The sequence below is a fragment of the Thunnus albacares genome, chromosome 15 (genome assembly GCF_914725855.1).
Source record: "Thunnus albacares chromosome 15, fThuAlb1.1, whole genome shotgun sequence".
Lineage (NCBI taxonomy): Eukaryota > Metazoa > Chordata > Actinopteri > Scombriformes > Scombridae > Thunnus > Thunnus albacares.
Genome location: NC_058120.1, coordinates 17393117 through 17419987, shown reverse-complemented (window position 1 = coordinate 17419987; position 26871 = coordinate 17393117). Strand labels below are relative to the sequence as shown.

General features: G+C 41.9%; 1 protein-coding gene across 2 annotated transcripts in view; it reads right to left on the bottom strand.

The window, feature by feature from the left end:
- Positions 1-26871, bottom strand: part of luzp1 (leucine zipper protein 1) — a 51179-nt gene that overhangs the window by 6492 nt on the left and 17816 nt on the right. Inside the window, exons 2-7 of one of the 2 annotated variants that reach the window (XM_044375299.1) lie at positions 25767-25825; positions 11546-11927; positions 9126-11415; positions 8142-8728; positions 7845-8018; positions 709-993 (exon numbers count right to left, since the gene is read on the bottom strand). In XM_044375299.1, the coding sequence (XP_044231234.1) occupies positions 751-993; positions 7845-8018; positions 8142-8728; positions 9126-11415; positions 11546-11677 (3426 nt within the window). In that variant the 5' untranslated portion in view covers positions 11678-11927; positions 25767-25825 and the 3' untranslated portion in view covers positions 709-750. The remainder of the gene's footprint in view (positions 1-708; positions 994-7844; positions 8019-8141; positions 8729-9125; positions 11416-11545; positions 11928-25766; positions 25826-26871) is intronic. The other variant, XM_044375300.1, reaches the window with a different exon arrangement.

Genomic DNA, 26871 nt, shown 5'->3' with positions numbered 1-26871 from the left:
GGCAGTGTTATGAAAAGTAGTTGGCCATTTATTTATTTATTAACATTTTCTGGGCTTCTCCTCCAATTTCATCCGCATTGGCAAGAGATTGCTAAAGACATCATGAAAATATTTGGAATGAAAATGTATTGCTCCTTTGTGACATTATACCTGGGGAAAATCCCTAATAAACTTATGAATGTCTCTTAAAATACTTTTGGTTGCTACATTGTATATTGAAACTGACCTTTATTTAAAGATTACAATAAGGAAAATACTGGGAAAAATGTCTACCCATTCATTTAACTTCAAAGTATCAATAAAAATAAAATAGCAAAAAAAAGACCCAAAACTGATTTGTTTCGACACCGCCAAAATACTTGCTTTGATTTGGCTACACTACAGTCCCCAAGGAATTGCCTTGCTCATGGGCACTACAGCAGCCTATATAAAGTGAACCTGGGACTTCCCACTGGTGATCACCACCCTGCTAATCACCCTGGTGCTGCCACCATGATGGATGTACCACAGCGAGTGCTGTAAAGTGTGTGACAGCGGTGTCAGGTCAGCTTGATACGGCAAATGTGATGTGAAACCCCGTTAAGAGATGTGACATCATTGCAAAATGAGTAATTAACATCAGTTTCCTTCGATTAATGAGTGTCAGTCTTGGTTTAATGTTTGAGGAGAAGGAGAGAGAAGAAAAGAGAAGAGGCTGCTATCTTCTACCTGTCTTCTATAGTGTTGAAGTCCTGCTCAGACCCCGTAGGTCTAGTGATGTTCAGATTGACGGTGGCTCCATGGTCGGCTCCCGGCTCCACTCCTCCCCTCGGCCCTGGCCCCTGACCCTTGACCACGACTGGACCAGAGCTCCCCTCTGGACGAGGCCCCTGCTGTCTTGGACGCCCGGTCATAAGAGCTTCCCAGGTGGTGTGAGTCGCTGCTGGGTATCTGCCGTCTCCAGGAGGCCGGGCTGTGGCTCGGGTTGGAACTGGGATCTACACTATCACCGGCCTGGGAATGTTAGAAAAATTAGATAAAGAGTCTAAATTGGCAGCTCCAGAAAGTTTGTGTTTAATAAGTGGATTGGGTTGGGATTGGATTAAAACAGAGGTCACAACATTCAATAAATCCCATAGTTGTGTATAGGAGCTCTGAGCATTCTGTTTGGATGGCTTGGGGCCTTGTTTGGACCTTTGTATTATGTGGGCATTAAATACATGCTGTTTATGTTAACTGGTGTGTGACAAGGAAAGTCTGCCATGTGGATTTGTGCCAGGGGAAAAATCCCCAACCAAAAACCCCAAACTGAGAGATTTATAATTTGGTGGCTGCAACGGCACGTCCCCTCTCATAACCTCAGTAACCCTGCTCTAAGAAAGCGAGAGTTAGATGACGATGCAGTTCCTAAAACACACAGAAACAGCACCCCGCTCCTGTAATTTCAGCTTTAAAAAAGCACCATAATTAGTGACATTTGGTGGGTTGGAGTTGGCTTCTGGTGCAGTTTTAGAACGCATTCTCGCTAATTGGCTTTAATGGAGCCCTGCTGGACTGCCTTTCTGCGTCTCCAGGGGTAACAGACAGGAAATAAGTCACAAGCTAACCCTGGCAAGTAGGCGTGATCAGTGTGGTCACTTCCTGCTCCAGTCACCGAGGGGAGGAAACGGTAGAGTGGCATATTCTCCTTCTATGGTAAGCCACTGCTGCTAGACCGGGGGCTTTCACAAGGTTGCTATGTAATGTGCTTCCAGTGTTCCTCCTACTCTCAGCAGGAGGCTTGTACACTATTCAGCATTCTGTAATGGACTTAAAATAACAAAATTGTACAAGAAATACACAAGATGTCTCCTTTGTCCAACATAAAAAGCTTGGAAATGAATTAACAGTTACACTAAACAGCTTTTAAAAGACGTGTGGCTTCAGTAGAAGCAAAAGTGAGTAAGTTCTGAGTGTGCCAATGGAGAGATTTTTCCCATGTGGCTGAAAGTTAATTTAAGAAAATATTTGGGCAAGAGGAACATCAGCCTGTATTAGGTGCTGTTAAATAAGTTGATGTGCCACAGCAGAGGAAATCTACTGGGAACAGCAAGTGCTGCCGTCATAACAGGCCTGCTCCTGCTCAAATCTGAATGCCTTCAGCTCTGAAAACCCACATTTACAGGCTGTCACAATAAGAAACATTAAATCGTCTCTGGAAACAGCCCATGACGATTCAACATAATGAAGTGAGAAAAGGTGGGACTTGGAAAAGCAGTGCTCTTGGGGTACAAATATTTGGCTGTGGACAGAATACTCTCCTGTTGTAAGATAATTGTGTTTTAGGCTTTACAGTTACATACATACATATTTAAATTTACACAAATCTTTCATTAAGCTCTTATCTGTCAAATGGGGATGCATGTGCTCTGGATTTTTCAGAGAAACAGGAATTATCAATGCAGCTTCTAAGAATGTTGAAAACCAAACAGAAGCTGTGAGAGTCTGCGATCTAATACAGCATGAAGGCCAGCAGATTTAAGAAATAACACAAGGAGCGTGTTAGAGCTTCTGCAGAACAAATTATATCCCTGCTTTAAATCTGTCTGCCCTTGGTCTCACACACAATTTTAAGGAACGATGCTGCCTTGCCAACCCAAACTCTTAAATCACCTCTTCAGCAAGACAATACTCTTGACACTCCAGGTGAAATGTTTCAGAAGAGTTGATGTTTGTGTTTGAATTGTCCAGACCATGATTTGTTGGTTATGATTTATAAAAAGCCATTCTTTTATTGTTACTCATGGGTCCTTTGTGCAGTGTCTGTTGTCTGAAAACACCGTGCTGCAGTCTGCTGAACAGACTGTTATTCCAGAGGGGATTTTTCCCTGCGGGTCACATCAGGCGAATGGTGAATAGCAGAGCAGCTCTGATCCCACACTTTACCTTGCTGCTGCTGGTTTTTGACTCAAAGGATGTTTTGGTATCTCGCTCATTAGCCATATCGGCCCCGCTGTCCTCAGCCAAACATAAGTTCACGGCTCATTCATGTACAGGCTGAGGTTTCCTGCCGCTACAGAGGGGAGGAAGTACTACAATGCTGTTCTGTTCTGTACTCTGTGGTGTGGAGTGACAGCAACAGAGAGAAAGCACTCCCCATTTTAACACCGAACTATTAGGCATATTCAGATCGGAAATGTCCTTCAAGTCTGTTTTGGACCAAATGTCAACCAAATATAAACTATTTACCTGCGACTAGTTCTGCTCACCACCTCTATTATCAGAGCTTTAGCAATACTAAGAGTCTACAGCTATGCTTGCAGCTCTGCGAGCTTTGAGCTAAACGCTAACATTGGTAAGCTAACATGGTCACAATGACAGTGCCAACATGCTGATGTTCATGTTTACTATGTTACTAAGATACTAATATTTGCTAATTAGCACATAACACAAAGTACAGCTGAGGCTGTTTGGAATGGCATTATTTTTGCAGGTATTTGGCCATGTGGGGAATATGAATATCAAGTTTCATAACCATGGAGACATTTCACTTCAAAACTGCAAATGTGAAACTCATTTTGGCATGAGAGGAATCACCAAAGTCATTGAGATTCATTGTCTGGCAAACACAAATATCTGTCTAGTAGATTTTGAGATATTTCCATGGATAAGTACAAACTTTGTCCTGCTGGTAGCGCTAAAAGAAAATTCAGGGGATTGCCACAGCCAGTTGGCTTCATCCTCTGGGGATCATGAATCTGTACAAAATATCATGGCAATCCATCTGATAGTCCAGTCTGGACCAAAATACCGGACAGACTGATATTGCATCCATCAAACCATGCTGCTAGCGTGGTAAAACACTTGCACCATTAATACTGGTCTGAAGAAACTAGACCCAACAGTCAAGGTTACAACTGGCTGAAGGACGGCCATGATGATATAACAATGACTTTTCAATCGATGAAGAGGTGTTATTCTCTGTCCCATCACGGGTTGAATGAATGACATCCAAATAATTTATGAAGGTTAAAAAAGAAAGTTAATCAATAGGCTATCAGTTTGCCAAGGTTGCTCCAGGGTACTTAAAGGATTCCGGAGTGTTGTCTCCTCCTTAACGACAGTTGATCAGTAGCGCCTTATGGGTCTACAGTAAGCTGATTTCTGCAATATTCTCATCACTGGGAAGCGTTTGACAGACACGGTCATAAAAAGAAATGACAGTCATGTAGACAGGAGAGAGATTTAATTCTGAGAATATACTGAGAATTTCCCTGTGCTCATGCTGTTTCAACCATTTTTTTTCTAAATAAATGTCTAAAACTTGAACTTCATATTGATTAACAGCTACTAATTACACGCCTACTCCAACTTTAAGGGATCATGGTTTGGCCAAAGATAGAGGAGTACAGCTACAAGTGAACATCGATAGGATGTCAGTTAATGATGACTAGCTACATTCCTCCTCCATCAAACCATGTGGCTCCATCTACAAGCTTGTAATAATACAACCCTCTTCTATCAACCTTTGACACCGCAATCACAAACTAATCCCTAACCTCCCACTGTCTTGACTCCAGCTGTATTTATCCAAACCTCTTGGGAATGGACGCAGTTCAGACCACTGAAATGTACTAAAGATCCAAACCAAACATTATATGCTGTAAGACATGCTTAAAACGACCAATTGTGATTTGAAGCATGTTTTTCTTGCACTCTGGCAATTTTCGTTCATAATTGCTACCCAAATGAAGTGACCGGTTTGTGCATCAAACATCAGGATGGACAAGGTTTCACCATACCACAGAATCAATCAAATGGGTTTCGGAAATTCCCATAACCAAGTACAAAATGCACAACTGGTAAAAAACTGAAGGAGTGACAACAGTTCATCAGGTCACGGCTGATTTGCCACATCAGAGCAGAGGCAGACTCAATTTGATAGCCCATCTCCGGGGCCATCAAGGGTGACTGATGTGGGACAGTAAGAAAGACGGGACAAGGAGATTTATGAGCTGAATCGAATGAGAAAGAACTGGCTCCAGTTCTGAAAATTTGTGTCTGTGAGGTACAGGCCATGTGGTGGAACTGACATGGGCACTGAGCCTGACACAGTCCTTCAAATACATGGCTCAAAGCCACTTTGTTCATGTGAAGGTTTAGATGACAAATTAAATAAGGGCATGGGGGTAAGATGGAATAGAGAGGAAGGGGGGGGAGTCCGAGACAAAATAAAAGTCCCTTAACACTTTCTACCAGTCTATATCAGCACTGAACAGGGGCCTTAAGGCTTGAGGCTCAGTGTAAGACAGATTTCATGAAGCCCATTGAGGTCTAATGAGAGGGAGTGGTCCTTTAGATGATGTTACTTGCCATGTTTTAATACAATGGCTTGCTTGGCTAGAAATCAGAAACCTTAGCTGAAGGCTTCCAGGTCTGTGTCCATTGTCTTTGCTGTGACTGAAGCATACTGGTATGTGTTTGTGTGAGTGTCTCTATGAAGTGAGTTAGACACATCAAACAACAATTTTTGAAGATTTGAGGGAGAAGCGGTGTGAAGAAAAACTTGACCAGTGATTATCTGAGCCAGAAAAGGCTGTGTCAGTTAGTACTGCAGAGTGAAAGGTTAACATTTTTTTTGCTTATACAATGCCTGAGTATCAGTAGTGATACCAAAACAATACATTTCTTCATAACTAATTTTTCTACAAACCCTGTTTTCTATTGAACAAACTTCAATCATACATACTCTTTGCTTAAATAAAACAGTCTAAAATTGGCAAAGTATTGACTAAAGCCAGGAACTGTCTGATCTAAGAATAAGTAAACACACTCTCCAAACTGACCAGAGACTGAATGTGAGCTTTTGGTACTTCAGTCAATACCAAAAAAGGATTGAACATAAACCATAAAGCTGATAACTAGCCAGAACATTAAACCATGAACAGCTCTGGTTAAGGACCAAACCGCAGCTCTGTAACCTCTTGATGTTCAGGTCCTGACCTGGTCAATAACCCACCATTACACTATGTCCAAAAGAAGAACTCTCATGTGTAACAGCTAAGTTGGGTTTAAAACATTGTACTCATTTTAAATGTAATAAAGACATATTTTTAGAAGTGAGCATTTTAAAGTATTGCAAGCCATTGGGAAGCAATAAGAGACCCCTGCAATCATTGATCAAACAGTGGAAATAAAAACACATTGCAGTACACTAATACACTTATCTAATCATGCATACTATACTGTGTCAACAAAAAATGTAAAAAAAAATCCCATATCTTGAGAACTCTCTCTAAAATTATCAACTGAAGATATCAGGGTGCTGTATAAATGCAAAATAAAACTATTCATTGCCCTAAATAACAAATAAGACCAACGATGACTGATGATACACTTAAGATGTGTGTGTCTGTCTCCTTGGTGACGTCCAGTTTATTTATGGAGGAAAACACAGGGATCTTACCCAAGGGCTCTAGTCCAGCCTAGTTTGTCAAACTGACAGAATGACATGTTATTGCAGCCATGGAGCCCGTTCTGTAAGCAGTGTTACAGCCATATGATAATATATTATATACCAATAGACAAGTAAGTTAATACTTTAACCCATTAGCACTTTTCACCTCATCTTTCTGATGACTTGTATAAACTTTCACACTCCATTTATTAAACTGTAGATACGCTCACAATCTACATGTGAACACATTTGCCCAACTCAATCTGGATGTTCTATAGCAATTGGTTGTTCATAATGTAGACTAAACTTAAAGTTATGGACTTAAATTAAAAACTTAACTTGATAGCAGATGACAAAAACTCAAACAAAGAAGCATGTGGGTGCACACATATACATACAGTACACAGAGGTAAGTATTTGAGCAGTTATCTTCCATAATGTTTGCGTAAAGAAGCAATGCAGTCTGGCAGGGGCACAGACTGTAATGCAGTGGCACACATAATACAAGAAAACTATTTTCTTCTCCTTGAGGTTTTCCTAACCTCCTTTTCCCCCTGTTGAGGTCTTTTTCATTTCCATCCTCCCTCTCTCTTTTTTTGTCCAACCCTTTTCTCTTTGTGCTTACTGGGGCAGCAGGAGTGGGGCATTGCAGAACTGCTGTGCTAAGCTTGAAGACGCAGAGCCTGGCGTCAGGGAAAAATACAAGCTGAGCTCTCGTGCAAAGTGGACACACCAGGAGCTAAGCTTTGTGGTTGTACTTTTTGGACTCTTATCTTCAAGACATAACTATTTGCGAATGCCTTCACCTGTATGACAATTTGTATCTGACAGAGTATTTAAAAAGCTATATACAGAAATAGCTCAGAAATATGTTTGTTTCATGTCAGAAATGTTAGAAAAATTAACAATAAACACTGCACAAGGGTGGAACACAACTGTAAGTGAATGGCTTTTCCTCTCATGTCCTGTGCGTGATGCATTTGGCATTCAACATAAACAAAACCCTAGAAAATATGCTTCAACCCAGCACTAGGAAACATTTGTCATATTCATGTAGACAAACCTACAATGTATTACTGATAACAAGACATGACTTTGACAGCAGAAGTGACTGTAAAAAGATTTTTTAAAAATATTTTCCTCTTCGCTTAAGTCTGTTTTCTTTGAGGGAGCAGTTTTCCTCATCTTAAGAAGATTGAATACTTGAAAACTCAAAGCAAAATTACGAGCCAAATTCTGACAAATATTGGCACTTTTTTAAAAATTTCAGGAAAAATCAAGTCAATATTTTTCACACTTTTCACTTCCTGAGCAGTGTGAAGTTCTTTTCTTTTTCTTCTTTCCACTTCATCTATCAACGTGCACTATTTGAGTTAAGCACTTCTTGTGTGAGCAGAGAAATGTAAAAACCTAAAGTTGTTTGTCCTACCTGTGGTGTGTATGATCGGCCCCAGGACTGAGAGGTAACAGGTGCGTGGGGTAAAGTCCTTCCCACACTTCCTGCTTCCATGGTGGGAGACTGAGAGCTCTTGCCTCGACGGAGCACTGGTTCCTCGACCTCTCTGGTGTTGGTAACCACACTGTTGATCCTACGCATGTACACCTGAGCAGAACAAAGAGCAAAATTATGCAGCCATGAAGTAGTTCACTCCAATTTATTATTATTTTAGTGTTACAATGTTCTCATTCTCAACTCAAGACATTATACATTTATTCACTGTTTTACCTCTGCAGGCGATGGTTTGGCTCCCTTTGTGTCTGCAGTATTCCCACCAGCTCCCGTCCCTCTGTTTACCATTTCCTCTGTGTCGATGGTGGTCGCCCGATAGGCCCTCCATGTTGTCGCGGCTTCTGCCTCGTCTTCTGACCCACCGTCTGTCATTGTCCTGGCACCCCCTCTTCCTCTACCCGTCTCATCCACTGACGCAGTGCCCCGGTTCCTCCAGGTGCTTCTTATCGTCACATTCTTCATGTCTGGTAAACTTTCTTCCTGGGAGTGCTGGCTTTGTCTTTGGCTTCTCCAGCTGGTGACCGTGGTGGTGCTGCTACTGCTTTCAAAGCCCGACTCTGGGTCGTTGAAGTCTGCAGAGGTCGTGTCCGGGGACTGGAGGCTGAAGTTGCTGCGCTGGCAGCACAGTTGGCTGGTGGTGGTCTCCAGTCTGGAAGTGTTGTGGAGCTTGGATCTTAACGAGGAATCATTGTGGTCGTCCGTCCCACAATCCTGGTCCTGGCATGGCCGCAAGGTGATCTCACTCTTGGGGATAGAAATTTCATATGGGATGGAGATACTGCCATGGTGCTCGCTGCTGGGGCCTAGTAATTTAATAAAAGTTAAATAAACAAAACATTTCATAGGAGAAAAAGCTGACAGCAGTGTAGTGTCCTTTGTAAAATTAAATGTTTATACAGCACCTAATGTTAAGTTCTTCAACAAAACCTGATTGCAATAATCGGACATTTTTATCACAGCGATAATAATGCTGTACTTTATACAACTACTGTAGGTACTAATAATATATTTTCAAATAAATATAAGACAAAGATTTATTTAAAAATCAAACATTACACTACTAATGAATGATCAACAGAAACTACAGCTTTACTGCAACAGTGTTTTCATTTACCATTACAGAATGTATGTGTTAAGGGTCTAGAGTGTCCACTGGAGCGCAATTGTGTTTGCAAATTGTGAAAATGATGATTAAATTACCTATGAGGATGTTACTGGTGGATGTGTGGCGTTCTTTGATGGGCAAGGTTTCACTGGACACACTGCTGCTGCGGCTGCTGGTTCTGGAAGAGCTTGGGTCATTGGGATAGATGGTTATACTACTGGTCATTTTACTAGCGGTGGTCACAATTGGTTTGGTGGAGATTTTGGGCTTGCCATTGGTAGACAAAGGTTCTGAAATCATCATTTCCTTCCTGTCAATCTCGACAATGGCTGGCTTAATGACAGCTTTTGATCTCAGCGCCTCACGTGGGCTGCACACTCGCTGGATCTCAATCCCTGACGGAGTGTGTGTGGGCCCCTGGTGGCCTCCCTCGGCTAAATTTGTTCTGCTGTGGAGTTCCTCGTCAAAGGAGCTCCTGGAGGAAGAGCCTTCTGATTGTGAGTCATGGACATGGGAGTATCTAGAATATCTGGAGGTTGCAGTCCTACTGCTTACAGTTGTAGTAGTCGTTTCAGTTGCAGGCTCTGGCTCAGAGGGCCTTGACCCAGTAGATTCTGTTTCGGAAGCAGAGGAATGACCCTCTGACCCCTGGTCGTTGGTCAGCAGTGGAGTGACGTGGGATCTGTAAGCTGTGTAGGAGCCATTGGCTTTGGACAGGGTGGAGGCGACAGACACAGAGATAGATTCCTGAACCTGGTCTATTAATTCCTGATCTGAGGCAGACACTGTGTCCTTCTCTAGTGCAGATATACTGTTGACGTTAGTGGAGCTGTCAGGCACTACATCAGAGTTGTTTGATTCACTGTCACTACCTACATACAGTTTTGAAAACTTGTCTACTCTGCTTTTTTTGCTCTCCCCATCGTTCTGTTTGTGAGCTGTCCTCAGTGGCTTCTGATCATTAGCTGCTGGAGGGTAGCGACTCAAAACAGACACTTTTTTCACATCACTAGAGGATGTATTTACAGAGCTGTATGTGGCTCCTCGTGTCTTTTCCTCAGTTCCTCGTCCCGTCTCTCTTATCCCATTATCAGATGAAATCGCAGTAGTTGAGGCTTTGGGTGTCCTTCTGCTCTTGTGAGCAGGACTGAGAGCTCTCCTCACAGATTTAGGAGAACTTTCCTCTGAATGGCTCAGCTCTTTGCTCCTCAGCTTGGTTTCTCTCTTGTGCTGAGGAGAGAGATCCCTGCTCCTGTGTTTGGGCGAGCTCGGTTCTGAGACAGCTGCAGCACTCCTGTATTTAGGCTTCTCCTGTCTGAAACCTCCCTTCAGAATAATCTCTTCATTTTCAGCTTTGCCATTCTCCAGGAGCTTAGCCTGGCTTTTGGAGCAAATGATAGTGCTTCCATTGCCGTGTTTATCCACATTACTAGTTCCATTTCCTCCAATTCCAACTTTTCCACACAGCTGCGTCCTGAGCTGTTCCACCTGCTCACTCAGTTGGCGAGCCCGGTTTCGTTCCATCTGGAACTTCTCATGAAGTTCAACGTTTTTGGACTCAGACTTCTTCAGGTCCTCCTCCACTATCTCCAGCTGTTTGAGCCGGTTCTTCAGCCTCTCTACTTCCTGTGTCAGCTCCTTTACTTTGTTGTCCTCCTCCTGTGAGCCTTCGAGGCCACTGTTCTTCTCATTCTCAGATTTGTTCATGAAGCCGATGTTGTCATCAGTCAACTTCAAGTAGTCAAGGCTCTTCTTGCGTCCAGCCAGTTTACTGGTGAGGAGCCCTGTGGATGATAGTTCATCTTCAATTCTTGACCTCATGAAATCTGCACGACCAGGGTCTGCCGACATGCCGAAGCGATTCTTCTGGTGTTCCAGTTTTTCTGTCAGCTTTAGAATAATCTTCTCGTCCTCTCTCTGTTTCTCTAGTAGCCTCTTACGCTCACTCACAAAGGTCTGGGTGAATCCTTTGAGTTTCTCAAGCTCCATAGCCAAAGCCTGTTCTGCTCTGTCCAGCTTAGTCTCAGAGCCCTCCACTTCCTTCAAACGAGCTTTGAGCATATCCAACTCACTTGAGAGCTTCTTGGTTAAGTTCTTCTCTTCATTGAGGCTGAGGCAGAGCTGGCTACAGTCAGACTTGCTTTTCCCAAAAGCTTCTTCCAGTTTCTCCAGTTCCGCCATCCTGCGTTGTAGACGTTCAATCTCTGCCTTTAGCTCCATTGTGAGGCTTTCCTCCTCTTCCAGTTTTTCTCTCACCGTGCGGCAGAGGTCCTCAGCTTTGCGTACCTCCTCATCCTTACCCTGGATCTTCAGGAGACGTTTTCTTAGGGCCTCCACATCGGCAAGCAGGGACGAGTTGCTGCCTTCTGCCTGGATGATCTTGTCCTGTAGAGGAGAGAGAGAGATCAACCATTCATTAATCTGTTTATGTGCTGTTTTTATGTTCCACCTCAATCCACTCAATTGCTTCTGTACAAACAAACAAACATACTGTCGGAAGCCAACCAGTACTGACCTGCAGGTCAAGCAGCTCATCCTCAGACTTCTGCAGCTTGGTGGTGGCTTCTTCCAGTTCATCCAGTCTTCGGTCAAGACTCTGCAGCTTGTGCCGCAGGTGGCGGTGTGTCATGTCTTTGTGATCAGACATGGCCACAAAGTTCTTTGAGATAAGTGTCTTGTATGTGTTCTGTTCTTCTGGTTATTTGATGACAACGTTTTGGGAGGTCCACATTTGTGTTTGTGTCCTTTAGGGTGGTCTAAGTGTTATACGGTTGCCGACGTGAAAGGTGTTGTCAATTCTCCTTTCTCTCAGCGGTCCGTCTTGTTTTGTTTTTGTGACTGTCGCTTTAAGACTTTGAAGTTCCTTCAGAGTGGTGTTTAGCAGACAAATCTGTCATCTGTAGGAGGAACAGAAAAAACAACACTTAGTCATTCCTAATTTGTCAATGACAGTCATTTGCATTCTAAAATGTAACTCAGTCAGTGTAGTAAAGGAATGAGAGAGAAAAAAAGAGATTAGCTGGTTACACATGATGAAAGCACACAAGCACAGTCAGGATATGATTTCACAGTTTCATCTAATTGCTGTGACACAAACCATAGGACAGGACTAAAATGGGCCAAGCGCTACCATATGGACTGTAAACACACACTCGCTGGCACACATATACAAAGACACACACAAATTCTTGGCAGATCATTAAACATGAGAAGCACAACATACAAGAACAAATATAGAGCAATTAATTTAGCACAATTAATACAAATTCTAACTAATTTGACTAGTCACCGTAAAGTTAGTTACCAACCTTTCATCCATAAAAATAAACATTACACAAGCATGTATTATGTGGACATAATATGCTGCAAATATGCTGTACCCTCCTCTTCCTTTTTCTCATTGAACCACCATGTATTTCACCTTGCCTGTCCTTCGAAGGAGCTGGGGGGTGGGGGGTGGCGCTGCTTACGTGTGTGTGTGTGCGTGGATGGGGGTTTCAACATGCCTGTACATGCACACACACTTTGTCGTCTCCCTAATGTTGTATCCGACATTGATTTCAGCTTTCCTGCCTGCCTTCTGCTGACAGCAGCATATCTCAATAACACCGGCCTCCTTTGCACACAGACAGCTGTCACCAAGGCAACCACTACATCATAGGCCCGTCACAACACTACACCATCCACGGGCCACTTGGGACGGCTGTGATGATAAAACAACACTGTGAATAGAGACTATCAGATAAATTAGCTCTGACACGAGGGAAGATCCCACATTAAAGTCCAATAACTGTTACAAATAAGGATGTCGCAGCTGTGTTATCCTTTTGTTAGTCAGTACAATTGACTCCTTACTAACTTCCTCCGTCTGTAGGCCCAGCATCGTTCAGTGTGATGAGAACACCGATTACTAGCACACCACAGTCTGGCTGCCAGCATGACCTCCATCAATCGAACAGCCGGAGCTTTTGTCTCATGCATGATTCAGGTAGTGGGCTTTCCTGCGTCTAAATCCTATTACTCCCCTTCCCCCCCGTCATTCTGCCAAGCTTCCCCCCACTGACCGCGAGGGAAAAAAAATCGACCTGAGGGTAGGACATAACATCTGCACACATCATCACTTATCGACATCCCTGACAACCAGCCACCACTCCGTGTCTCCTCTTTCCCCCTCGTCTACAGTACAATGTTCAAAGACTGCCTTTCTAAAGCTGCAAACCACTACATAAAGACTACTGTAGTTGGAAGACGTTTTCTTTTACGTTAAATAACTTTAGGCGCTGTAAAAAAAGATCAACCAGTGCAGTAAATGTACTAAATCTTTTTATCTACATGAACTATGTGCGTATACATGATATACAACAAGGTATAAGTTGCCATTATGGTTTACTCCAGCATAGCTTCATATACTGTCTATCGTTTGATTCGGTGTAAAAAGTCTAAACCAATCTCCCCGCAATTCATTAAATGTCTTGTTGAACATAAACCAAGGCAATCAGCTTTGAAAGTCAATATGGCAACAATTACTATATGAAAAAACACAAAGCGTTTCACCGTAGCGTTTTAATTATTCTTTACTTTGATGAGGTCTAGTGGTTTCTAAGTGGAGTACAAGACTTTAAGGAACATGGATTGCAGAAGGAGTAGGCAAAAAGACACATGGGGAAAAAAAAAAAAATGTTGGAGAGAAAACTGCTAGCTTAGCTGTCCAGATGAATGCCAAAACACCTTAGTCAATAAAGTCATTTTGTGCTGCTTTAGCTTTGTCCAGCTGTGGCTTGTTAAGCGAGTTGAAGACCACTTTTTCTCTTTTGTCTTGAGGTGGCAGCTGTGGTCCAAAACCTGTCCTGGCTGCTGGCTGATCCGGTTCTAGTGGAGTAAAATACTATAAAAAATTCTGACAGATCCAGAAGACAGCACTCGCTGGCACAAAACTTTCAACAAGTATGATTCTGTTTTTCATGACAGCTCTTCAAGCTGCACTATGCTGCTCAGGGGAAAATGTAACCACTGAAAAAGTTGAGAGAATTACCTTTTAACAGTGTGAGTAAGCAGAAAAAGGGATTCCCTGTACACCAAAACTGGATGGATATTTTTACTATTTGGTGGCATTCTGTCAATAATCAAACATCCATCTGGTTCACAGATTTCTAATCATCTTAGATACACATTTTGGGCAACCACAATTGATTTTTGGACCTTGCATGGCTCATGTTCAAAATTCAACAACTCAAAGCTGCTCTGGTTGAGCCCTGTCCTGGTTAATAATGGCGTCCGCTAGGTCCAGCTACTCCTGTCTTGGCAGGCTGCCTACCTCTCCTCTCATTCTGCCTTTATTTCTTTGCCAGCTCTCTACTTCCCTCCCTCATCTCTCCCCTCCATCTCTCTCAGACACGCACACCAGCACGGCCAAGTGGGCGCTTTTAAGGGGCGGCAGTGCGTGCAAAGCGACTCTGGCAAGGGCCCGACTCTGCCAAACCAATCAACATACCTGATTCACTTATCACAGGGGCCGGGGGCCTCATTAGCTACGTTTGGGACGAGACAGAAGGGACTTAGAAGAAGAAGGATGGTCAATGAGATGGAAAAGAGGAGAGGAGAATGGAAGAGATGCAGTGTGGTGGAGGGAAAGGGAGAAGAGAGAGATAAGTTGAAGGAAAGATGGATAAAAAGAAGTGGTTACATGTGAGAGACAGCCAGACTGGAGTTTGGGTCATTAATGTTTAGTCTTAAACCATGAATTCCTTCCATTTAGGACCTTAGATATGAGCTCGTAAACGCTGAATTCCTGTATGCCTTTGATTTGATTTTCCACACCTCACACTCAAGACTCGGAAGAATATTCACACACACACACACACACACAATCATACACACAAGTACACATGCAAGCTGAGTGTACTCAAGTTTGTCAGTGTAATTACAGGATTGGTCTTCGTGAAAGTAAAAGGTGTGTTGTGTGCCCTTTGGGCAAGAACAGGTTTTAAGAGAAGTGAGTGAAGAAGGGGGGGGGGGGGGAGCGAGGAAGTACGGCAGGAAGGGGTTGCTGATGTATTCTGAACTCAAACTGAACACAGTTTCATTCCCCCGTTTTGTGCTTTGTTTGACAATTATGGAAAACCTGCAGGGGGGTAGGAGCTGTGAGGCAGGGAAACTGACCCCTTTTATGCAGACACATTCCTAATGACAGACTAACCAGGGCACTGCCAGTCCTTCGCTCTGCCTCGCCTGCTCTTAACCAGGCCTCTGACAGACTCTCCAGACTCTCCATGGCCCTCGCTGAGAAAAAGCCCATTCCTAACCAGAGCATTATCTGGCCAGAACCCAGAGAGTATATAAAAACATTTCAAATTTATTTTTCTTCAGTCTGCTCTGAGCTAGATAGATTAGGGCAATTTGGAGTCCAGACATAATTTCAGTCAAAGAAATTCCAGTGATTGCTTTCTGAACACAATCCTGTCACTGTATTTTTGCAAGGGTTGTTTAGCTCCTTGTAGACTGAGGGGCAGACCTCACCTGTGTGATTACTGTGACCTGTGACTACCTGACACAAGTAGATATCATCTAATATGTCTGTAATGTATAATCTCATTGTGAAATACAGACAACAGCTTCAACAAGTGCTGTTTGGTAATTCTAGCAACTTTCATTTCCCGATTTCTGGACAGGAAGTTCCTAACTTGACCTTTCACTCCCTTTTGCACTCCGACTGACTGCCGTCGTTACAAGAAACAGGGCACCGAGACTGTTGGGAGTCTGCGAGGCTCTGTGGTTTGACAGTGAAGACATAAAAAGTTATTGTGGGGGGGTGAAGATACCAAGATAGATCCAGAAACGAGGATACTAGAATTAGAAAGAATGAGCCAGGAGACGGTAGCAACACAAGGACACAGAGTCACTAATGCAAAGCAAGGCTGGATTATCAACTGGGCAAAGCATGCAACTGCCCTGGAGCTCCAGAAGGCTTCAGGTTCACCATGTGGCAAACAGTTTGCAATTTAATTAATCTAAAATGTGTTAATACTGAATGCACCACTAGAGAATATCATTAGCTGAAACGATGGGGCCTTGAGGCAATGTCTGTTTTATTACCACATTAAAAATCGTAATTTAGTGAGTTTGTGAGTGAGTTACAAGCCTGTTCCATGCGGTGCTTCACATCTAAAAAGAGAAACTGAGGGCAGACAGATAAAGATGCAATGGGAGGATCAGACAGCGATGGATGCAAGACGAGGGGAATGATAAAAAGAGGGTCTTCATTTTTTGTCTTGGACCAACAACACCGAAAGGATTTGGAAGTTAAACTTTTCTGAGGAGGTCCATCCACTCTGCTCGCTCTCTCTCAAATACACACACACACACACACACACACCAAGGTTACAATCATACACCATATCATTAAGGCTTTAGCCACTCTCTTCCTGCCTGCCTGTTGCCTTCGGTACATTCTGTTCTCTCCATGAAAGAGAGAAAGAAGGAAGGAAAGAAAGAGAAAAAAATTCCCCTCTCCCTTGCACTTGACGTTAGGTTGGAACTTATGGTTTTGAAGCTCTTCTGCCTCATAAACGCTAGTTAATAAAGGGCCCGAGTCCAATCAAAATGCCTCAACCGCATCTTCATGTAGGGGGTTACTGCCAGTTTGCACAAATGAATGTTTGACAAATACTCTGTGTGTTTGTGTGTGTGTGTGTGTGTGTGTGTGTGTGTGTGTGAGGAGGGACGGCTGCTGTGGATGGATGCTGGCGCAGCAGTGGAAGCCACAAGATGGTGGAGACCTGCATTTTTCCGTTTTTCCAAGAAAGAGAAAACCGGCATCCCATAATGTTCGGTTTGTCGTTTCCTGTGCTGTCATGTAACTTTTTTCTCTGTTTCTTTCACCCTTTCAGTTTTGCACCACTTCTGGAAAAATGGTAAAGAAATGAAAGGCAGTGTTGCATTTCAGCAGAAAAATGGACAAGGCGCTAAGTTCATGTAGCTTGTTCATTAAAGCGAGCTGAAACGGGATGGGGAATACCTTCTCTCCTTGTATTTTTCCCTGAGATCCTGGGAGAAATGACTACTTACAATATAAGTATTGAAATGTGGTGGAATAGTGGGTAAACAAAACGTCGTCTCTGGTAGAAAAAAAGATTTGTTTATGGGAGAAGACATGGAAGTTCAACCACAATATCACTATAACAATAAAGTAGATGCTGTCTGCTTGTCAGGGCAGCGTCACACAATGTTAAAATATTCCTCAGTGACAATATTTCTTGTTTTTTTTTAATGATTTTTTCCCATCTATAATTTATTCTGCCACTTCAAAAAAGGGTTGAATGAAAGGTAAAGACGGTCACACAAACAAAGGAGATGATAAAGTGACATTTCCTGCTAAGCCTGAGTACAGATTACTGGAAACACTCAGCGTGGATACATTTATGTTTGGATTTCCTGTCATTTGTAAACAATCTGATCTCATTTTACATTTTAAGAGGACCAAGGTGCTCTTTCTGGTTTTAAACACTGAGAGCAAATTACGATAGCAGTGCTCGTAGAGAATTATCGTTGGGTACGGTGGTTGTTGTTTGAGGTCATAAAAAATGACCTCAAACAAAATGCCAAACAAAAGGCAAAAATGCCAAACATAAACTGGTTTCAGCTTCTCAAATGTGGTGACTTTATGCTTTTCTTTGTCAAACTTTATAGTAAACTGAATATGTTTGAAAGTTGGGACTGTGGGTCTAACAAAACAAGACGTATGAAGAAATCACCATGGACTCAGATGGAAATCATAAAGGGCTTTTTCACTTTTTTCTGATATATGACAAAATCAGATTCAACACTATTCTAATATTATATGGATGAGCTAGAAGATAAAATAAAAAGATAGCTAAACTTCAAAAATATAATAATGAATATATATCAATCACATCCTATCCTCTTCATCCAAAAAACAACCAAAAAAAAGACATAAAGAAAATTCACTATACCTTCAAAAGTCAAACTTGACACACCCATTATTCAATGTCAAAGTGAGGTCAAAGTTTATGCTTAGGGTGAATGTTCTCCTTATGATAAACTTTTATGTGAATGTTACAGTCAGTTTTAGTTCAAAGCTTGGCTGGAAAGTAACAATCCTCTCTCTGGTCTTAGCCCAGTAACCCAGAGCCTTTTCTAGGTCTCTCCTCCCCTCCCCTGTCTGTCTACATCAAGAGCCTTGTTGCTGGGGCTTAAAACCAGCACTCTGCTTATACGAGGCAGCATGATAAGATGATGAAAGAGGGAAATATGGGGGAGGGGGATGATAAATGCCAGAGAAAGGTGAAAGGGAGGTGAGATAGACGTGGCAGAGAAAGAGAGAAAAGCCAGAGGAGTTACAGTACAGTGTCTGTCTGACCTGCAAGTGTCTGACGGTTCTACACAAAAACACATTTTTGCCTTCTGCATTTATGACCTGATTGAGGATGTCTTTTAAGAGGTTGAGTCAAACTCAAAGCCCTCAGAGCTTTCAGGCTCTGTTCCTGATCCTGGTGGCAGAGCAATAAATTGGAGCATGTTCTTCAGCAGGAATAAAAAAAACAGCACAACACACAGGATTACATACACCAGTCACTGTTGCTGCGACCAAGTAGCAGAGCAGGAGAAAGATATTAGATGCTCTATTTAAAACAGCAGCACATGAAAATACTGGCCAGTCAGTTGCTAGCTTGTCCTCAGGCAGATTTGCAGCCAAGGAGATCTGGAGCAACTTAAATCTAGTCTGTTCTAATAGAAATCCAGTTTATAGCACAAAAGCAGGCAAGTGGGGATTCACTGACTTGCTCAACAACACTACATGCTAGATTTTCCCTGTTACTGCTAACATCTTTCCAGTCTCTGTTGGTTTCAGCACTTGCCCCAAATGTCACAACAGTAATTATATAAATTGTAGTGTATTTGTAGTTATTGGCATGACAGGTGAAACTACAGATCCAACGTCTTCACAGGTCCACTTGGTTATAAGTAAACAAGACCAAATCAGTCAGGCCCAAATATTCAGTGTAATAAAGTCAGGTAAAGTCTTGGGCTAAACCCATAAACTGGCTAGGATTATATATGTGCAGATATTAGCTTATTATTAGCTTACAGATATATATGTGTATGTCAGTCTATTGGTATTGTTGTAAATGTCAAAGATACTGTATCTCTGAGGTGATGTTTTTAAGTGCAGTCTATTAGTTAATTTTAAAGTTTATTTTTTGACTGAATAAAGTCTCTGCGTGGTACATAGCTTTAAAAAAAACCCAAAAAAACCCCACAATTTATACTCATAAAAAAAATTTGTTTATCTTATATTAAAAACATGATACTGGCTCATATATCATCATTATCTGATTTTTGCAACTCTCATATTGGTATTGGCCTCAAAAATCCAGAGTCAGTTGGGCTCTACTGGGGTCCTGTTGTGATGTTGCCGGTCTGTGGTCTGTGTGATAATATGTTTAATACACAAAAGGATTGAAATGGACTCGATCAACTCTGATCATGTGGTGAGTCACTGACATCGCAGAGGAAAAATGTTTTCAATAATTATTAACAATATAAAACTCTGGATTTGTACAGACCTCTACTACAGATGTGTGGAAGTTATTATGTTTCAGGTGTTGTAGTGGACATGGACGGTTGCTTTCAGACATTCAGGCACAGAACTGCACAATGTGACGAGTAACGCTTTTGGAGTCGGTATAGCATCTGTTAATGTTTGGTAGTGTTTGCAAATATATATTATACTGTATATTACAACATATACAATAATATCCACAATCCAGCTCGACTGTATAAGCCAAAACGTATATGTCCATTTTTGATCATGACTGGAATGTCCACTCGCTGACTCATTAACTAATACATAAAGCTATATGTATATTAATACTTACATGGTTAAAAATATTGCTAATACTTCTAAATGTGTGTGGTGTTCTGTGTATAAATGTGAATACATGCTTAAGACAAACACAAGTCTTGTTATTGATGTAAACACACACATTTATGTCCCATGTGTTTTGCCATGAAGCGTCCATGAAATATTTCCCAACTCTACTCGGGCATGTCCTCAGCCTGCTGCCCTCTGTGCTTGGGGTCAGAGGTCACTGACACTGTAAACATGCAAAACACTCCACACGACACATCGGGGCAAAACAGAGCGAGGCCCCTGATTAGGAGAGCAGATTGTGTTGTTTTGTACTGCAAGGACGAACTGAACTCAGCTTCGTTCTTGCTTGAAAAATGATACGGGAGGTTTGTTGCCAGATAGTGGTTGTTCAAAGAGACTAATAAATATTTGTCAATTTAGACTTTAAGCATTTCAGACTTTAAGTGTCAGCAGACTCTATTGACTTATAAATGGATTTGTGTGTATGTGTGCGTGAGCTGCTATCTTGTGGAATGAAACCACGGGAAGTTCCAGTTGTGAAGTGATAGACAGGAAGACTCCAGAAGGAGACACACAGTAACTTTCCGTCCACACTATGACATTAATGAGTCATGATTAGATAGGATGATGAGAGAGGATGAAAAGGAGAGAACCATTAAACAACCTTTTATGGAAATGACAAAAATGAAAATCCTCAATAGACGGGCAAGGAAGCAAGAAGATAACATAACCCTATTTAAAGCTTATTTAAAACACTGATGTGACTGAATACAAGCAAATGAAACACAGGAAAAGATGGATAATAAAATAGTGCCCGACCAATATATATGAAATGGCTGAGCTGATATATCTGCTGATATTAGCTTATTGCAGATATCTCAGCTTATAATTAACCCCCCAACAACAAAGGGTACAAACATGCCAAAGACATTTTTTGAGGCAATTTAGAAACAGTGTCATTATTTTTCAACTGTTAAAATATCCTGCTATGTGTACTTATATCTTATCTCTGTCTTATAAGATGTTTATTTAATGTTATGTGTGTATGTAACAAAAAAGATGAACACAGGCTGGTGTGTTGTTAGACTTTTTTGACTCAAATATAGATATTGGTCTAAAAATTCATCTTTGTCTTTTTGACATTTTGACATGTCACAGTAGGTAGTAGTAGTAGTAGTAGTAGTAGCACAGGTATAAATAATAAAATGAATGATGGCTGAATTCCATTTCGCTGCTTTGGGAAAAGGCCTGTATACTGTAGGTTGGGCTCTATAACCACAAAAAGTAACATGAAAACAGTTATTTCTTATAGTGACTGATGTAGTATAGAGTACTAGATTAGAAGGAACTCATACAGCAAATGTCAGCAAATGTGACTACATCCTTTTCTTTTTCTAAAAAGTTCACCTAGATTTCCTTCACCATCTCTCCTTGTTATTTTCTTGAATTGCATTATAATTTTTCTGCTAAGTTGTTTAGTGTATTGGTGGCCCACTGATCAAGGCAGTGACACGTCAAAGGTTGTTCTACACAGCAGCCGTTATGTTCATAAATGACTGAGTAAGTGATTCTGGGTTATAGCATCAACCTACAATATGGCAATGTCTAACCGGCCTTTGAAAGTGCACTGATGCTAGAATAATAATGATGTAATATGTACAATGTCATCCCCACGGAGAAGTCCTTGCTGAATACCCTTGAATTTATTGAGCCTGAATCCAGAAAACACAAATGAAAACAGATTAAAGCAGATGCCAAGGCTTCAGGGGGAGAAAAAAAAGGAGGCTCAATGTTTCTAAATCCAACTGAGAAACTCTTTGACCGACCATTAAGACAGTATTTTCTGTTAGGACCAACACTGGCTACCTATTTAAAGCTACGCCTAACAGCTGTTCAAGCACTCTCAGGTATCAGCAGATGTCAGCTAAAATCCTTCTATGACTCAATGAGTGCACTCAAATACGTGGAGTTGTGTACGACGATGAACTGCTCGGGGAGGAATTTGTGAGTGTGTCACTGTTTCACACCGATGAGAGAACAAGACAGCATCTCGACATGATGACACTTGTTAGAAATAACACTGAGTAACTAACAGTCTGTGTGTCTGTGCGAATGAGCGTGAGTCAATCAGAGGAGGAAAGAGGCGAGGCAGATGGACAAAAGCTAAGAGAGAGCTTAAGAGCCTTTTTCTATGATTAAAAATTTTGAAAAATTTGGCAGCCTTTGCAAAAATATGCAATTTCTAGCTGAACTGAACAGACTGTGCTCATTTCTCACACACTGTTAAACCGACATTTGCTAAATCTAACGCTTCATTTGCGGTCAGATGACAGCAACACCACACGCTTGTGTCTGAGTATCACAGAGAGCGTCTGCAGACATGCTGAGTAAAATGTGAGAAATGTTACCACGCACCAGGTGCCACGGAGCGCACAAATGCATTAGCAGGCTTATCAGAGCGGCAAGGTGAGATTTATGGTGAAAACGCTACCTCGCATCCGTTCTTTACATACTTATCCCAGATGGGTTAGATAAGGAATGTGAAGGAACTACTTGTAAATCTCTGTAAAAGTCTCAGACTAAAAATAACAATCGTGTAGAAATCATGTAGTAAACCGCATGTTGACAATGATAATGTCATTTGAATTTGAACTGGAAGGTCAGTAATTGTATATATTGCCATTCCCTCCAGCAAAGGTCAAGAACAACAGCACAGCAGCTCCTCAATATCATCCCAACCCCCCCCATTTCTATTGCTGCACCTTCCTTTACCCTTCTCCCTAATTCCTCTGCCACCATGCTGCCTTTATATGTCATGTCCTCTGTACTGAAAGGAGATGACAGCTGACTGTCCGGTAATGATGGATTGTGCATTTTTCCATGCGGGCCCCTGATAGCTGACGACAGCTTCCTACAAACACTGTCGATTCATAGTCGCATCAATAGCTCTTAACATACAGCCTTTCCACCTTCTCCCTGGCTGCTTGAGATCCTGCTTATTCACTGCTTTCCCATCCTTGCACACATATACACACACACACACACACACACACACACACACACACACAGCTTGGTTGGCAGACCTTGGCAGTCCTTCATCAGCCTGAGCCTTGGCATTAGCTGCCCGCTGCGGCTGAATGGAGACCTCAGTGGCTCTCTGATGAGGAGTAAAGAGAAGAGAGAGAGAGGGAGAGAGCGAGAGGGGTAGTGGTGGAAAAGCCTAGAAGAAGTAAATGTGTGGAGCAAAATGTGTGTAATAATGCGAGGTAAGCAAAGAAAGATAGAACAGATAAGGAAGGGAGAGATGGAGAGAGATAAATGAGGGGAGTCACTCCACAGAACGCAGAGCAGGTAGCTGCCAGAGTGGATTACTGCAGCAGGAATGCAGCAACTGGCTGCAGAAGGAAGGGAGGGAGGAGGAGATGAGTAGGGCAATAGACGTAGCAGGAGGTGAAACGATGACGTTGAATACAGACATATGGGACGCTGCCGTTGTTAAAGATTGTAAATACAGTATGTTGACTATAACTGATAAGCTGCGTAGCTTATTGTGTTTCGTATTGAGCTGAAGGTAAATTTAATGAGAATTAGTGGGAGGATAGGATTTAAAAGACAGGATGTTTAAGTATGCAGGTATGTAGATGTATGTGTATCCTCATGTTGGTAAGCCTTTTCTTTATTTTCTTACCTATTTTTTATGATCTATTTGCTCATTAGACATCTTTTGTTTATGTTTACAGCATAAAATCAATAAAATATAAATAAGAAATTCACATTAAGCATATTAACATTTTTCACAGTCACTAATATTTAAGCACATAATAGGATTCTAATATTTTTCTCTGTAACCAACTGATGAGACACACTGAGTCACTACATGTGCAGTTTATAAAGCTGTTTCGTTTTAAATAGCTTAATATTTCCCTGAAATTACCTCCTGTGCATAGGAAGTGAGACACTGTTTAATGTCAGCACCGGTGGTTTCTTTGGAATAAAGAGAACAAGAATCAACAATTTTCAGGAGCAACAGAAATAAACAGAAAATCACCATGAAATGTGACTGAAATTTAAAAAAAAAAAAAAAAAAAAAAAAAGTGTGAATCATTCTTAACTGCATTTGCACAGTCAGTTACAGTCAGTCATATCCTGATTCTGAGAAACCTAAATATAAGTAGGATATGCCTCTAGTAGCAGGACGAGGACATGAGAAGCTCCTTTTCCTGTTTTACTGTCGGTTTTCATGGTCTTTGTTAGTTCCGGACTATTTAGGATGAATTCAGCTCAAGCAGGATGTGAACTGGTATCCGGAATAATAAGCGAATGTAAATGCAGCAGCTCACTGAAGACGCACAGAACACGCCTTACATTACATTGGCCTTACATTTGTGTGAGCAAACAGTGGACTAGACATGGAAAGACAATGACACATATACAACATCTGCTGACTAACCTGGCCTCATAACACACACACACACACACATACACCAGCTGTTGTATCTAAAAGCATTGTGTATGTTTACATGATGAGTTCACTGACCCATATGTTATAGAATATACAGTATATATGTGTTTGTGCCACTCCTGTGTGACTTCAGGCTACAGGGAAGGAAGCATGGCGCCGGTGTTTGTGCCCAAAAGGAAACAGACTCACAAAGAGCAGAGGAGGGGCGGAAGAGGCGAGGAGGAGGAGGAGGAGGAGGAGGAGGAGGAGGAGGAGGGGGAGAGGAAGGGAGGAAAAGGCGGGCAAAGGAGGTGGATGAGGAGAAGGAGAGGAAGAGAGGTAGAGAAGTGGAGGAAGTGGAAGAAGTCATGGGAGCCAGAGGAAATTCTGAAGATTATCAATCAGTAAATCGATTTTTATCAGACTGTGTGACCTAATGCAGGTACACACACACAACTAGGTTGTGGTAGGTTTTAGAAAGCCATGTTTTTCTTTTTTATTTTGTCACCTTTCTCATTTTACGCAGCTATAATTATAAATGCTAAAATTATAAAAGTCACTGTAATAAAAAAAAGGACGACAGGAAATCTTCTTTCCGTAAGTTGTATGAGAGGATCTACACCACTCCCACAGCTGTGCGTTGAGTACAGGGCTGGAGCCAGGAGGCAATTAGCTAACGTTAGCAATATGCTAATCTCACCCTGCTGCTGGAAGCACGGAATACAGCTACCCTGGCTATCTCCAAAGTAAAAACATTCTCCTAGAAGCAACTGTTCGTGGTTACAGGAGGAGTAATTTCCCAGAGTTTTGTCAACGTTGGCAGGAAAGCAGCCCTACAACCAGAGATGTTCTGTACAGAAGTTGGGTGGATACTTTGAATCATAAATGTGCGCACATATTAAACAAATAAGATACAACAAATGTCATGTGTGAGCTTTTAAAGATGCTTGTAGGTGTATTTTTGAACTTAAGTGAGAGCCAGGCTAGCTGTTTCCCTGTGCTTCCAGTCTTTATGCTAAGCTAAGCTAATCACCTTCCAACTCCAGCTCTGTACTTGGGACACAGACATGAGAGTGATATCTCATCTCACTTGCAGAAAGAAAGCAAGTAACCACATTTCCCAGAACTATTCCTTTAAGGGACATTAAGGACAAATGTGTAAAGCATATAGATTGCATATTGTACAGATCCTGCATGAAGGTAATATGCAAATAAAATCTGCTGCTGCAAAAACCCCTTTTCACTGGGTTTAAGACTGTTTGGTATTTAAAAAGCCTTTTATTTAATTAAATTTGATGACTTTCACAGACTTTCAGTGGTCTGAAGACATCCTGAATATGTGCAAAAACAGGAAAGAGCAGAAATAAATCAGCATTTACCAAATCACAGGAGGGCATAACTTACATTCTAGATGCATCCTTTTGTCTGTGGCACGTTAAGCTCCTCTTCCCAAAGTCTCCATCCTGTGGTTACAAACACACAAACGGGGCATGGGGTTAGTAAAAGTAGACTCGCTGGTCGTCATAATATCAAGACACACACACTCATGCCATCTTTCACCATTGTTATGTTTGGCAGTTGGCAAGGCTGCGAGCCTGCGGCCGGGCTGACAATGCAGTCACTGTAGGGGAGATCGTTCACAGTCAAGCTAACGGGCTAAAGAATGAGCTAACTGCTCAGATATGGGACGCGTTCGTAGGCTTTGCAATAGACTCATGCATGAGCAGACAAGCAGTGTTTTGGCCACGACAACACAAGGCTCCATTCAGTTCTCCGAGGAGGCTCTGGTACACACAAACACACACGCACCATTATCATAATCATCATCATCCTAGGAGCTCTCATCTGCTTCAAAACATGTGCATGGTTAGTTATACACACACACACACACACACACACGCACACACACAGAGAAAACAACCCAGACGTGGAGCATTCCACTACAGTAGCATTCCATATGTTTGGTTAAGCACAGAGAATCCAGATTTAAGACTGGAGTCTGGACTGAATTTAAAGGATGAGAGAGAGGGAAGTGAAGGGAGGGGGAGAAATGAGAAAGAGGAGGGGAGTACTGAAGGAGAACATTCCTGTGAACTGGAAACAGCAACAGGACTCTCAGGTATGGACATAACTGTACAATAGAAACTAACATTACATAAAACATGCATTCGAGAGTTTACTGTCATGCTCGACTTTTGAACCGACATGGACGAGAGGCCGCTCAGAATAAACGTGGGAACATCTACTGTTACTGTATATTACAACTGATCAAATGCCTGTGTGTGCTGATGAAGGCCATGTGATATTTTAAAGCCCCAGAACAAGCAAGTATGTGAACCTTGAGACTGTTTTTAAGAAGGAGGAAGAAGAAATGGAAAAATAAAATGGCAGAAAACAGATATTAAAGCACATAGGGCTACAGCTAACCATTATTTTTATTATTTTCAATTATCTACTGATTATTTACCCAATTAAACAATGGATTGTTTGATCTATAAAATGCCCCAAA